Genomic DNA, 15,562 nt, shown 5'->3' with positions numbered 1-15,562 from the left:
GACTACAATGTCGGTATTTTTTTATTTATTTTTTTTAGTTACAAAACTTGTTTTAGTGATAAATCGCCACCTCCCTGGTTGTTTCAAATTTCATACTTCTACTATTCGGTGATTGGTGTAATTGTCACGATAATCATGGCATCTTTGATCAGTTGTTTGACCCAAAAATCAAATTTTCGAGTCGACAAAAATTTAATCAGTCCAATCGCTCGCTTTCTCCTTGTTGAAAAAGAAGCAAAAACTCGAAAATCGGTTCAGTATTCGAGTGTGGATAGTGAACCGCCTCAAAGCTTGTAAAATTAGTTGCCTAACAATGTAGTTAATTCAATAAAACCCGTGATCTTAGTCACATTATAAAAAAAAAATTGTTTGATTTGACTTTAACTCAAAGTGTTTAAAAATCGATCTAAACTATCGCTCTTAAATTTTTGGGAGCCTCATTGCAACTTAGAGTTCTAAAATTGTTTTGTTTATCAATCCTAATTTGCAATATTAGACATAATAATAATAATCAAATTGTATGCTTTAACTGAAAGACAACTAAAATTATTACTTAAATTAATAGAGATTAATAATAACAAGAAAAATGTAAAATCCTAATAATATAATTAATAAAGAAATTTTAAAAACTCAAATTACTAGACTGAGAATGGTCAAAAGCCTTAAGAATGTTTATTTGTATAAATTTTTAGGTTTCAAACAGTCAAATAAAGTATCACATAGTAATATTAAAAAAAAACTCGTAAACAGCTTCATAAATAATTTTAATACATAATATATAAAAAGAAAACAGTTAGTTTTTGTTCATTTCCATGTGCTAAACTCAAAAATGATAAAGAAAATTCCATAGCACGTCAAATTTTAAAGTTAGGCAATTTAAGATATCATATGTAAGTATGTTACTTAGCATTTTAAAAATACATAATCAAAAGCAGTAATGACGATCTTTGTAGACTATGTGGAGTAGAATCAGAATCAGAATGATAATGTGGTCAAAATAATTTATTTTTAGTTAGATTTTAATTCTGGTCTGATTCAAAATAATCATTTCACTATAAATATGAACCAGATTCATTTCTAAAAAATAACAAAGAAAAAGAAGCTGAAAGTCTCAATATTCATGTGTGGATATTAAACCGCCCCCGAGCTCTAGTTACTAATTTATAAAATTATATTTGAAGTTTTAAGAAATTTGCTTTTTTTTCCTATTCAAAATATTGATAGCATGCATCTTATCTTATTCAAATGTGAAACCGATTTCCCGCATACATTTCACTAATATTAGAAATTTAATTTAACAATAGCATATCAATCAGAAGATGCGAAACTAAATTGAAAAACTAATTCTTGGTATTAGCATTTTTGTCAATTTTCAAATAATTAATTTTGCTTTGTTTCTTTTAATTTCATTGGCTAAAAAAGAAAGATAAGTAAGTGGTGACGCCACAATGGTTGTTATAATATAATGAATTGGAACAAACAAAAAATATAGTACTTAATTTATTAAAAATTATGATTTCTTTTATTTGAAATTTTTGCAATTTTCAGTCATTTTACAGAAAATTACTCTTACAAAATTACAGTTTTCAAAACTATTTACACTACTGACTACACTCTAGCCAGTTCCAAAATGTACCACCACAAAAATTTGAATTTTTTTTAAGAAGTACTGTAAACAAATGGGTTTTTTAACAATTGGATGTTGTTCCTGAATTAAAAAAGTACCTCACACACACACAGTAACACAGAGTTTTTATCTCATTTTGAGTATTTGTAACGGATTACAAAATTCAATAGTTTTCATTTTTTTATGAAATAACGCATTATTTAAATTGCGTGTAAAACATTCAGTGACATAAGTGAGTAATCTACAATACGCTAAAAATAAATCAAAAAATTCTTCCGTACAGTTTTTTTATAAAAAAACATAAAATGGCCAAAAATAGAGGTTCTTTTAAATTTATTTTTTAACGGCACGGACAAAAAATTTCAAATTTATATATATTGCTGCTAAGGCCATCAAAAAGTTATGATATTTTGTTCAGAATTTTTAAATGACGAATTTATTTTTTTATTGAATATAGTTCAACCTTAATTAGTTGTGCTACAATGTATTTAATCCAATAAAATGTAGTTTATCTCACTTCATAAACAAAATTTCCTTGGATTTGACATTATCCAAAGTGGATCGTACCGCACCTAACATTTCATAACGATTTTTTTCTGGATTAATTTACGACTAGTCGTGCTTTATTAAATCGGGTGAAATGCCACCATCGACTTCCCACAATTATAATTAATTATGAGTGAAGAAGAGATAGAGGTTTGAACGAATTGGTAATTACTTCTAGTTCGATTTACTGTTAGCTTATGGAGCGATTCTGTTAATTTTCAAACGAGTTTCTTAATTGCACCTGTGTCAGATAATGCGATTGTGAGGCCCCTAATGGAATTCAGACGGTGAAGCTGCTTCCAACTTCAATTTTATGACAAATTTGGGGCAATTTTTTCTAGACTTAATTGGCAAGTCGAGCTTGTGTCTGAAATTCATATTTTGCAATTGTTTTTGTGTTATTTCTATTACCCTTTGTGAAGCCAGCTTTGATTATTGTATTTTTTTCGTTGCTCCGAAAAATTAAACTGATTCCATTTTTTATCAATCTTTGTTCTTTTCAAATGTCAAAGTTCAAACAAAAATTTTTTGTATTTCAGGTTTTTCAGTCTTTGTGTTGATTCATGTTTTAGCTTTTTCGCAACTCTGATTTATACAGGGTCATTCATAAAACACTACAAATTTTAAATTAAACGTGAAATACAGAACTTGACAATTTTTTTCTTTTGTAATATGTTTTAGATTTAGTTGTATTTTGCATATTTAATGTTACACTTTTCTAAATAGATTTGTCATTGATTAATGTATTACTGGTGGTATCCAAAATTCGACAGTAATGTGAATGCTGAACATAAAATTTTTGAAATAAGTTTAGTTGACCTCGACTTTTTATAAACAACTTGGATTCATATTAAATGAATGGAAAAAAATTAGAACCAAAAAAAATTAGTAAAAATTATTACTTTGATTTTGGGATAATTTTTCTTCAATCTTTGGTTGTGTTAAAATTGTTTATTAATTATCTTGTGTCATTTGTCCATATATTGGATATTGTGTTTTTTTCATCTTACTCCAAAAAAAAAACATCACAATAGTTACAAATGTAAATTTGGCAATTATGGTGTATGACATTTATTTTTAATATTATTTTGTCTTCTGTATTATGTTTTTCATTTAATTGCATTTGTTTTCTTGCAACTTTTTTATTTAACGTTAAATTTTTTTAAATCAAATTGTGATTGATTAATGTATTACTGGTGGTATTAAAAATTCGACAAGCAATGTGTATTGCCCTGTATATAAAATTTTCGAAATAAGTTTATTATAAAAGTTGACCTCGATTTTTTTATAAGCAAAACTGTGCAAAGAACCAATTTCATAATCGAATTTAAAAAAGCATTAAATGATATGTTGTTTCGAATGTGCTGATTACTACAGACTTGTTGAAAAAAATTTCACGTCCTAAACCAATATTAACTTTAAAGCTTCGATTATGAAACTGGCTCTGAATATCACCTATCTTGCAAAAAATTATAAAAATAGATAAAATTATTACTTCAATTTTGAAATAATGTTCATTATATTTTGTTGAATTAAAGTAGTTTTTAGTGTATTATATTTATTGTTTGCATTTTGCATATTTAATGTATTTTTTTCAATCAAATTGTGATTGATTAATGTATTACAGGTGGTATTAAGAATTCGACAAGTAATGTGAATTACCCTGTATATAAAATTTTCGAAATAAGTTTATTATAAAAGTTAACCTCGATGTTTATAAGCAAATTGAGAAAAATGCATTCATTACTACTAAATGTCACTTACGAGTACTTTACAAAAAAAAAAGATAAAAAAACACCTAGTTAAAATAATCACTTCGATTTTGGACTAATTTTTTTTTATTTTTTTGTTGTGTTAAAATTGTTTTTGTAATTTGCCTCCATTTTGATTCTCTAATAGACATGTTATTAAACACGATGTCTTAATGGTCAAAAAGCGACTAGATCAAATTTCGGTTTTTAAAATTAGGACAATACCTACCAAACGTCACAACAATTCCTAAATCATTTAAAGTAAAAATTTTTGTTTAAAAGAGAGCAAATTACAAAATAGTACAAAAAATTTCTTTATAAAACCTTAAAGCACTTATTCTTGTGACTACGGCACTCGTTTTTAAACTTGAATTCGTGCTTCAAGACTGGACTTATGAAACTTGTTTTTTAATAAAGTATTTTGGTTATTCTCTCAAATTAGGTAATGACTTATTTTAAAACGTATTTAAGTCGTTATTTTATCAATTGTTTAAATTTTAGTTTTTTATTTCCCTTCAAAAATAACATCATCAATAAAACAAAAACTCAAATTTTATTGACAAATATAGAAATTTATTATTTTTTGCATTTTCTAGTGATTAGAGTTTGAAATAACAGATTTTGTAGACGTATTTAGCCCTATGTGTGATATAAACATATTTCGAGATCTGTATTTTTGAGTAGAAATTTCTCTGTTTACTCACCTCCTACGTGCCTCAATCTCCAATCCAATGAAATCGTTTTGTATTCCTTCAACGTGACCAACCTAAAACTCGCCCTAAATCAATTCAAACAAGTTAAAATCTTAAAGGCCATTAACATTAATTAAGTGACATTTTTCCCAAGGTAAACTTGTGTTTTCAACTTCAATTTATATTGTTTTAATATCTCTGTTATCACACTATATTTACACAGATAACATTTCCTGTTTGCTAGTTGATTTTTCATCCCCTCCCACTGAATTTCAGGACTTGATTGTCATAAATTGTTGACATTTGTTTTCAGCGAGAAAGAAAAATCGAAAAAGTCGTTTGTTTACGTTTGACGACTGACACAATCGTTAATTCGGACTTTGAGAGAATTCAATCACAAGTTTATTTACCGATAAAATCGAGTATCCTTGAATTTTAAAATAAATGTCAAGGTTGTTGGGTTTATCTTATCGTGGCTGTGTCGATTTTAAAAATAAAACCCGGGGGCTGTCAAACCCAAATTTATAGCCCTGAAACCTCACTCATGTCTCAATTCGGCCCCACGTGACCCCTTTTTCACCACCCACTGAAAAATCAATATCTCGTAGCGCCTGCATGGGGCTTACGTAGATTTCAGGCGCAACAAGTGCTGAAACGACGTGATCATTGACGCAACAGATTAGCGAGCTGTTAGGGGGGCGGCGTGGCGTGGCGTTCCGGGCCGCCGGAGTTCAGCTCCCGAAAACTCCGGGCGTTCGGACGCCCACTCGCGATGTATATTTATCAATAGGCGACGCTTTCAGTGGCGGCGTCGCGACGTGGGCGCTCCGACCACGTGGACGGCATGACGTCGGCTCCAACGTGGGAGGAGGAGGCATGCGCATGGAAGAGGAGAGGTTTACAACCGAGAAATATGTTCAGTGGGTTTGATGACGGTGTCAATGTGTGTGCGCAAAAAGTGACACTTGAACTATCCACACACGTGAGAACGTAAGTTACAAAGGGGTGCAAACCGAGGGGTGGTTTACGCAAGTTGCACACCGAATTTTTGCTACGACCGGGGGAAAATTCACGGGTTTGGGACGCTGGGTGATGAAACGTGGCAGGAATTTGGCTGTGGGGGAATGAAAAGAATTTCGGATACTTAGGGTGTTTTTCATTCGGTGAATGAATTCGGGTATTTTTTTTTTCATAAAATTATTACTTTCAAAAACAAAGTTTTATTCTTATCATTTTCATTTAATCAGTTTTAAATGTTTTCTAACAAGAAATTTTGCGTTTTATTCTAGATTTTATTTATTGCACAATTTGTCATTTGATTAGAAGGGTTAAAAATTTACATTTTTATTTCTTATTATCTATACAAGACGATTCAAAAAATTGCATATTTAGTTGAATATTTAGCGGTTTAAAAAACGACTACACTGCAAAAAGCACGTTATTGGAATCACCCTATATATTTTACTAATTTTTTATTTCATTATTCACTGTTTAAACAACTTTTATGATTCTCTCAAAACCCGTTTTGAAGGATTTGCAAAATTTTTGTGAAAAAAATGACTAACAAATGTCCTTAGCTCAAAATTTTGCTGTGAAGGAATAGAAAAATATCTACAGTGTGTTGAGTCATTTTAAATGAAATTTAATATAAAGTTTTATATTGGAAAAAGTGAAGTGATTTTTTTAACTTTCTCATATTTCTACAATTTCAAAGTAAATAAAAATAAATATATTGTATATTAAAAAAAATATTGTGCTCGTATATTTACAGTGATTTAATAACGACTAACAAATGATATATTTTGTTTTTGTATATATATTTAAAAAATACAACTGAGAAATGCAAATTTTTTGAGTCATCCTATATTTTTCTACTTGCATATAGTTTAATTTGTTATAATTTTTACTATAATTCAGATATATTTTTTCATAAAACTATTGTTTTCAAAAACAAAGTTTTATTCTTATCATTTTCAATTGCAATCAGTAAATGTTTTCTAACAAGAAATTTTAAGTTTTATTCGAGATTTTATTTATTGCGCAATTTGTCATTTGATTAGAAGGGTTAAAAATTCACACTTTTTTTCTTGTTATCGATACTGGACGATTCAAAAAATTGCTTATTTACTTGAATATTTAGCGGTTTTTATAACGCTGTTTTGAATTATTTAAGTAATTCAAGTTTAAGAAACGACTAAACTGCAAAAGCACATTATTCGAATCACCCTATATATTTTTACTAATTTTTTATTTCATTATTCGCTGTTTAAACAAGTTTTATGATTCTCTCAAAATCCGTTTTGAAGGATTTGCAAGATTTTTGGCAAAAAAATGACCAAAAAATGTAGACATTTTTTTAAAGACATTTTTATCCACTGTTTAAACAACTTTTATAATTCTTTCAAAACCCATTTTGAAGGATTTGCAAAATTTTTGACAAAAAAATGACCAACAAATATTCTTAGCTCAAAATTTTGCTGTGAGGAAATAGCAAAATATATCTACAGTGTGTTGAATCATTTTTAAACGAAATTTAATACAAATTAGTCTCTTTGAGTTTTAATATACAAATTAGTCTCTTTGAGTTTTAATAAGTATGAAAATTAAAAAAACTTATGTTGTGGTGGAATAACAAAAATTTTTTTTATGATTGGTCAAATAAGTTTTAAATTGAAAAAATAAAGTGATTTTTTAACTTTCCTTTATTTCTACAATTTCAAAGTAAATAAAAAATAAACATACTTATTGTATATTTAAAAAAAATATATAGAAATGAATTATGTGAAAATAAAACAAAAAAAAATATTATTATATAAAACAAAAAAACAAATATTATTATATAGTGTGCCAGAACTCGCGCCCCAGAGCGGTAAGATACCAGAAACATGGAAAAATGTATGGAGCCGAACGTTTCTTGCTTAGACTATTTATTTTTTGGAAAACTAATTGATGAATGATAAAATACTGTAAAAATGTGATGTTTTATCAAAAAAAATTTTTTCCAATTTTTTTCCAAATTTTTTTTTGTTTTTGAGTTCTACAATTTTATTTTTTTTTAATGGCAATTCATTAAAAAAACATTTTTTATGAAGGTTATGATCTAAGGATTACAACTATCTACTAGGTATATTTAATTTTTTCAAAAAAAAATTTACTTAACTTGTAATTTTGACAAAAACATCGAATAACTCAAAAACAAAACAAAATCTCGTTCTCAAAATACGATCACATTTTTTTTATATTATTTTAATTTATATTAATTATTACTTTCTATAAACATATGATTAAAACGCTTGGTTTCATATTTTATATAAAAATTTCGAAGTTATGAGAGTTTAAATTTTGCGCTTTGACTCTATTTAGTTTACAAGATTTAAAAAAAATGTATTTCTTGTTTTTTTACAACATTTTTGTACTTTTCTAAGTGTCAAACCCCCAAGAATGCAAATGGTCTAATTTTGAAGTTTTAAATTTTTTCGATTTTTGTCGAAATTTTGTCCAATTTTTGGTCTCGGAAGCAATTTATTGCTAATAACTTTAGAATTATCGACGGTAGTCCTTTTTGTTTGGTATCGTTTGAAAGAAAATTTATTTTTTTATGATACAAAAAAAAGATAAGTGTCCCACGTTAAATAGTTATCGAGAAAATTGCTGATAAGTCAAAAATATCAAAAATATAAATCCGCTTATAACTTCAAAACTATAAGGAATTTTGCAGTTTTCTCAACGCCAATTGATTTCTTGGGACATTTTACATATTTATGCATAACAATATTATCATGTTTGAGGTACATTTTTGTCGGAATTTAACAAAAAAAAGTACAAATTTGTAAATCTTCTGAAATGACGACAACATGGAAAATAATTAAATACAAAATTCGAATGTTTAATTTGGTTGTTAAATCCCCAACCCCCTAACCCGCCCTTGCTGCGCCACTGTATACATATAAATCTTATTAATAAAAAAATCTTATTAATATACAGATTTAAGAGAAGATCATTATTGCTACTTTTGTTATCTATGCAAAGATTAGTTTTTTATTTTTAATTATTTTTTTTAAATCACCCTGTGTACATATTTCAATTGTAAACTTTAAAACAAATTTTTTGACAACTTCTGTTAAATGCATAATTTAAAAAATCTAGCAAATAAGTAATTTTTCATACATTGTGTTTAGAATACACACATACAGGGTGTTTATATGACATTTGATTTGGCCTACAGGGTGAACTACTGTTTTACAATCATTATAGCTTATGTTCTTTTTGGCAATATTTTAAATCACCGCATAGATTTTTTAAATAAATGCCATAGATAGCGTTGCAATTTGGCGCCAAATTTAAAATTGCGTGCTATTTTTCGCTTCTTTGTCATGTTTGTGTCGCTTTTTAAAACCCAATCAAGTCCCCTTTTAAATCCCATTTTCTCGGCTCGAATTCGCGATTAGTAACAATAGCGAATTGTTGTTTTTCGGTTCGTAGGCGCTTCACACACACGTCAAGAATGATTACGTAGGTCGCCTACCATCTTTGTGATGTAAAAATCACACAGAGACAAATCCTAAAAGCTCGCATATCCTTGTGGAATATCAAGGAGGCTTAATCTTGCGCTTCAAAGGATCTCTGACGCTTTGCAGGCGGTCACGTGACACACAGAAAAAGCGAGCTTAAGAGGAATCGAATGTTGTGTTTTCATGTGTTGTACTCGCATGTACAACAGGGGCGATTTTAGTTAAGACGAGACAAAATCGATATTCACACAATGAAGGCGGACACTAATATCATTTTCACGCGAACAAAGCACTAATTGAGACTCATAACAAAAATAAAATGCAATTAGGCTTCATTCGACGAGGGTGACGAAACAATAAGAAAATTAGATGAGAAAATTTACAAGCCTTAAGCACAAAAATCGGAAAATCGTAGAAAATTGTAAACATCCTGTATATAAAATTCTTTAACTACATAAACCACATTTGTTGGACTCTTTACAAGACTCTGTACAAGAAAAAAATATTTTTGCCATAAGAATAGTAGAAATTTTGGATAATCAAGTAAAAAAATTGCATTTCCCTGTTGTGATTGAAATACATACAGGGTGCCCCAGAACTCGCACCCCAGAGAAAAATGTCATGTAAGATAAAATACCACGAACATGGAAAAAATGTTTAAAAAATTCTATCTATAAAAATTTCGAAGATATTTTTACTGTGCAAATTTTAGATAACGTTTTTTGACTACTTGTTGACTGTACAGGGTGATTCAAAAGTAACGGCCAACAACTTACCCGGTCGTCAAACATTGTGTCCAAATGAACAAACGGGGGTACTATTATTAATATACAGAGTGAACTACTGTAACTATTGTGACGGTGAAAAAAATCATTACATTTGTTTTCCAGAGTTTGGTTTCTATAATTTTTATATTTTTACTTATCTCTACAATATTTTAAGTCACTCTTTTAAACTTGGTACTTTTACTGTGTAAATTTTAGATAATTTTTTTTTATTACTCTTGTTAACTGCAATTTTTCTCTGGGGCGCAAGTTTCTGACACACCCTGTATACAAAAATAAATTGAACATACAAAATATCTCATTTATTTGACGTTATTAAATCACTAAATATACGAGTACAATATTAATATTTTTATATTTTTTAGTTTAATTTTTATTTAACTTATAATTTATTTCTGTTTACCTATTTTTTTTATATACTTTGAAATTGTAGGAATATAAGAAAGTTAAAAAAATCACCTTCCTTTTTCCAGTATAGGACTGTATTAGATTTCGATTAAAAATGACTCAACACATTGTAGATGTTTTTTTATTTCCTTCACAGCAAAAACTTTTTGACAAAAATCTTGCAAATTTTCCAAAACAGATTTTGCGAGAATCATGAAAGTTGTGGTGGATAATAAAATATATTTTTTTTAATATACATTGTGCGCCAGAACTTGCGCCCCAGAGAAAAATGAAAAATAAGGTAAGATACCAGTAACATAGAAAAAATGTTAAGAAAATGCTATTTATAAAAATGTCAAAGTTATAATAATTTAAATTTTGCATTTTGTTTTTTTTTTTGCTACAAGCTATTAGAAGAGGAAACAAAGGCTTTTATTGGCAAAATTTTTGTATCTTTACTAAATAATTTTAAGAAAACCTATACAAGATCATCAGTATCATTAAATAGACATAGAAAATGTTAAATGTCAAAATAAAATGTAAAAATTTTTTGACAGATAAAATTTTTCCAACATTTTTTCCTGGTATCTTATCTTACTTGAAATTTTTCTCTGGGGCACGAGTTCTGGACACATCGTGTAGCTTGTAGAGTGAGAAAAAAATCATTACTTTTTACTTATTCAACAATATTTTTTTTTACTTTACTTTTACTTCTGTTAATTGAGGATACAAGGTGATTTAAAAAAAAGCAACAAATTGGTCATATATTCAAGCACTGTGTCAAATATACATACAGGATGCGCCAGAACTCGCGCCCTAGAGAAAAATGCCATGTAACAAGTAAGATACCAGGAACATGGAAAAAATGTTAAAAAAATTCTATCTATAAAAATTTCGAAGTTAATTTTGCACTTTGACTATATTTATTTCTGTTTGAAAAATAATTTTCCAAGTTTTTTTGCTACAAGTTATTAGAAGAGGAAACAAGGAAGTTGTACCCTAAATTGTAACTCTGTTTAATGTTAATTGTGGCTTTTATTGGCAAAATGTACAGTTGGAGACAAAATACTTTGGTCGTCAATGTGAGTGACATTAAATTGTAAAGCATGCTTTAGGACTGTTAACCTTATTTTTAACTACTGTCAATCATAGTTGACAAGTTGTATGTACATATTTTTGGTAGGAAAATATAATAGCTGTCAATAATTGGAAACTGTCATTTTAGCATTAAAGCTTGAATTACATTAAAGTGTCAAAAAAGTGACGATCAAAGTATTTTGTCTCCAACTGTACCTTTACAAAATAATTCTTAAGAAACAAGATCATCAGTATTATTAAATAGACATAAAAAAATGCCAAATGTCAAAATTTTTTGACGTAGAATATGTTCCTAGTATCTTATCTTACTTGAAATTTTTCTCTAGGGCGCCAGTTCTGATGCACTCTGTATAGGGTTTACAGTTTTCTCCGATTTTTGTATTTTAGTTTTGTAAACGAATAAAAATTAAATTGGAAATTTCAGTATTTCCAAACACTCGAGTTGGAAGAAAAGGTTAAAAAAGGTGGCATTTCCATTGAAACGGCCATAAGGAGTCAACGGAGTAGATAATCGAAACCGGGAGAAAATAAATCCTCACACTGTGAAGTTCCTCTAAATTTATATTTTCTATGACGTAAACGACTGTTTATCATCACCGAATCAAATAATAAATTTCGCCAAGCACTTTGAAAATGGTCCAAAAACTGATCCAGTTATCTAAACCCGATCAAGAAAGTGGTAACCTTTTGTTGGTACAGCCCACGGCTTTTAGAAAGTTAAACCGTCAACCAAGAACGAGTTATAAGCCACTGATTTTATTGTTAAAGTGTGATAACGATACAAACCATCGATTTTAATCTTTCTATCTATAATAAAACGGCGGTTTTTACCACCAGCGTCATGTCAATGTCACTTATCTTGTTTTACTTTTGATGCAGGAATTTATCATTTGCGAAAAGTTCAAGTACGTTTCGACCTCCTGCTGTCTGATGGCAGTGCAATTTTCGACAGACTTTATGCAAGTGGTTGACTGATTGGAAAACAAACATTTTCCCCATTTCATGCAATCGAGGATTTTCCCGTTTTATCAATCGCTTATTTGTTTTAATAAATTATAAATAGCAGACAATGCACCTCCCCGCGATAACCTCTGAGGATAAAAACAAACACAAAAAATATTTGTGTTACTTTTTATTACCTGATAAGTATTTTTTAATGCGACCACGTGACCTACTAATAATGAAACAAGTGAAAACTATGCACGCGTTGCATAATTCGTATCACTCGAATCTGAAATTTTTGTCTCTTAATGAGTTTTGAGCGTTATTTGTTATTAATTTCACTTTCACTTTGAAGAAAGCAATATTTCCACTAAAGTGTTTATTATAATTTATTTAAGAATATAAATTGCCAAAATGCCAGTTTCTAATTGGATAATAGAAAGTTGCTTTAAAAATCTTTCATTCTGTAACTGCAAAAACAGGTTAGTTATTCAAAGTCTGTCCCAAATTGACGCGGATTGTTTCATTCGTTGCTAAGTTACATGTTTGTGTAAATTTCTTAGTCGCTTAGAAACGCGATTCTTGGCTAATTTTTTTATTATACCGTCATTCTCATCGAATGGGGCCCAATTATGAGTCTCAATTATTGCTTTTTCATTATTATTATCTATACAGGGGGTGACTAAAAAAAACTCATTTAGTCGAAATTTTGCTATCATAAAAAGTTATGTACAGGAGTTTAGTTCCTTTCTTATTAATTTAATGAAAGTGAGTGGCTTTAGACTTATTTGAAGTCTAAAGTCTGAAGTCGAAAAAAATAGGTAATTTTTTGAATCATTTAATAAATATATGCTTAGGAAACGACCAACATAATAAGTATTTATTTTATTTTTTACTGCAAGAAAAGTAGGATATTGAATTTGAAAATACGTATATTTTTATTTTTTTTTAATTTTATTATCCTCTGTTTAAATAACTTTTATAATGATCTCAAAAACCGTTTTGACAAATTTACAAGATTTTTGTCAAAAAGATTTTCTGTAAAGGAATAAAAAATATCTACAATTTAATAGTCTTATATTTGGAAACAAGGGGGTGATTTTTTTAACTTCCTTATATTCCTACAGTTTCAAAGTAAATAAAAAATAAACATATTGTATATTTAAAAAAATAAGCAATATAGAAATTAATTATAAATTAAATAAAAATTAAACAAAAAACATAAAAAAATTAAATAAAAAACATTAAAGAAATATTATATGTACTCGTATATTTACGATGTTAGATATTTTGCTTGTTTACTCGCTCCTCAAAGAAAATTTTTTTTCAAATAAGATAGATAATATACCAGAAACGTGAAAAAAAAATGTTTCAAAAAATTTGACATTTATTTTTTGACATTTGTCTATTTAATGATCTTGTATATGTTTTTTCAAAATTTATTATAATAAAAGCCAGAAATAACATTAAACAGAATTACAATTTAGGATACAGCTTCTTTGTTTCCTCGTCTAATAGCTTGTAGCAAAAAGCTTGAAAATTTATTTTTTCAACAGAAATAAATAGTCAAAGTGCAAAATTTAAATTATCATATCTTTGACATTTTTATAAGTAGAATTTTCTTAACATTTTTCTATGTTCGTGGTATCTTACCTTACATGGCATTTTTCTCTGGGGCGCAAGTTTTGGCGCACTCTGTATATTAAAAAAAATATATTTTATTACCCAACTTTTATGATTTTTATCAAAAACTATTTTGAAAAATTTGCAAGATTTTTGTCAAAAAGATTTGGCTGTGAAGGAATAAAAAAAATATTTACAATGTGTTGAGTCATTTTTAATCGAAATCATACAGTCCTATACTGGAAAAAGAAAGGTGATATTTTTTTTAACTTTTTTATATTCCTACAATTTCAAAGTAAATAAAATATAAACATATTGTAGGTACTCATATAAAAAATAAGTAAATAGAAATAAATTATAAATTAAATAAAAATAAAACTAAAATAAATATAAAAAAATTAATATTGTACTCGTATATTTACAGAGTGATTTAATAACGTCAAACAAATAAGATACTTTGCATGTTTAATTTATTTTCGTATACAGGGTGTGTCAGAAACTTGCGCCCCAGAGAAAAATTGTACAGTTAACAGGAGGAGTAAAAGTACCAAGTTTAAAAGAGTGACTTAAAATATTGTAGAGATAAGTAAAAATATAAAAATTATAGAAACCAAACTCTGAAAAATGTAATGATTTTTTTGTATATTAATAATAGTACCCCCGTTTGTTCATTTAGACACATCGTTTGAGGACCGGCTAATTTGTTGGCAATTCTTTTTGAATCACCCTGTACAGTCAACAAGTAGTCAAAAAACGTTATCTAAAATTTGCACAGTAAAAATATCTAGTGGGCCAATTTTGATAAAATCTGTATTTTAGCCAAATCATGAGACAGTTAATGATATTTTTATCAAGATTAGGATCCGGTCTCTGTATCGCCTTATCGCTCAACTTTCTTGTCCCTCGATTTATGAAATTCGAAAAGAAATCTTAATAAAATATCCATTTAACAATAAAAAATTCAACTTTCACTCGAACGTGTTTTTAACAACATAATTAACTCGCTAGACCCGACTGGACTACTACTGTAAACCACATTGTGAAAATACCACAAAATACTTGAAACAGATCTCGACATTCACCATTTCGACACCGCAAAACCGGATACAGATCTCTCGATAATAACTCGAATTTCGTGTCGTTGCTTAAAAATCTATCTGAATCAATCACCGACGTGACGCTGGACGAATTCTTCTAACTGTAATAATAACACTCCTTGCCTTCTGAAGGTCGCCGACACGCCCGCACCGTTAGGTTTTGACAGAAATGCAACATTCTTCATTTAAAAAAGTCTGGTGTGAACATCACACGACTTTCCTTATCCAACTTATTTGGAAAACATCCTTACGGTTTTGGAAAACCGAGTAGCAAACCTAACGTTTGGGTTAGTGCCACCTGCCGGATTACACGCGAAATAGATCATACTTGTCAAAAAATAAAAGTTTGATTAAAACTTTGAAAAAACATTACATTTCAACTCAAAAATTTACAAAATTGTATTAAAATAATACGAAAACCGAGAAATTTTAAATATTTTAACCACTTCATCGTGTTAAATTTCAATTATTATTAATTGATTTTAAAATTTTAAAGGCCTAAA

The 15,562-nt window shown here is 28.5% G+C and overlaps 2 protein-coding genes across 2 annotated transcripts in view; both read left to right on the top strand.

The window, feature by feature from the left end:
- LOC123016386 (sodium-coupled monocarboxylate transporter 1-like) overlaps window positions 1–307 on the top strand; it is a 5,044-nt gene extending 4,737 nt beyond the window's left edge. Inside the window, exon 7 of the mRNA XM_044416748.1 lies at window positions 57–307. Coding sequence (XP_044272683.1) covers window positions 57–297 — 241 coding nt within the window. The 3' untranslated portion in view covers window positions 298–307. The remainder of the gene's footprint in view (window positions 1–56) is intronic.
- Window positions 308–5,477: 5,170 nt separating this feature from the next.
- LOC123016380 (protein dimmed) overlaps window positions 5,478–15,562 on the top strand; it is a 22,829-nt gene continuing 12,744 nt past the window's right edge. Inside the window, exon 1 of the mRNA XM_044416740.1 lies at window positions 5,478–5,606. The gene's annotated coding sequence lies outside the window, so the exon portion shown is untranslated. The remainder of the gene's footprint in view (window positions 5,607–15,562) is intronic.

Source organism: Tribolium madens, unplaced genomic scaffold (genome assembly GCF_015345945.1).
Source record: "Tribolium madens isolate multiple individuals breed KSU strain unplaced genomic scaffold, Tmad_KSU_1.1 Scaffold_1;HRSCAF=32;Tcas5.2_LG8, whole genome shotgun sequence".
Taxonomy (NCBI): domain Eukaryota; kingdom Metazoa; phylum Arthropoda; class Insecta; order Coleoptera; family Tenebrionidae; genus Tribolium; species Tribolium madens.
The sequence above is the reverse complement of the archived record's forward strand: the minus strand, read 5'-3'. Positions and strand labels throughout refer to the sequence as shown.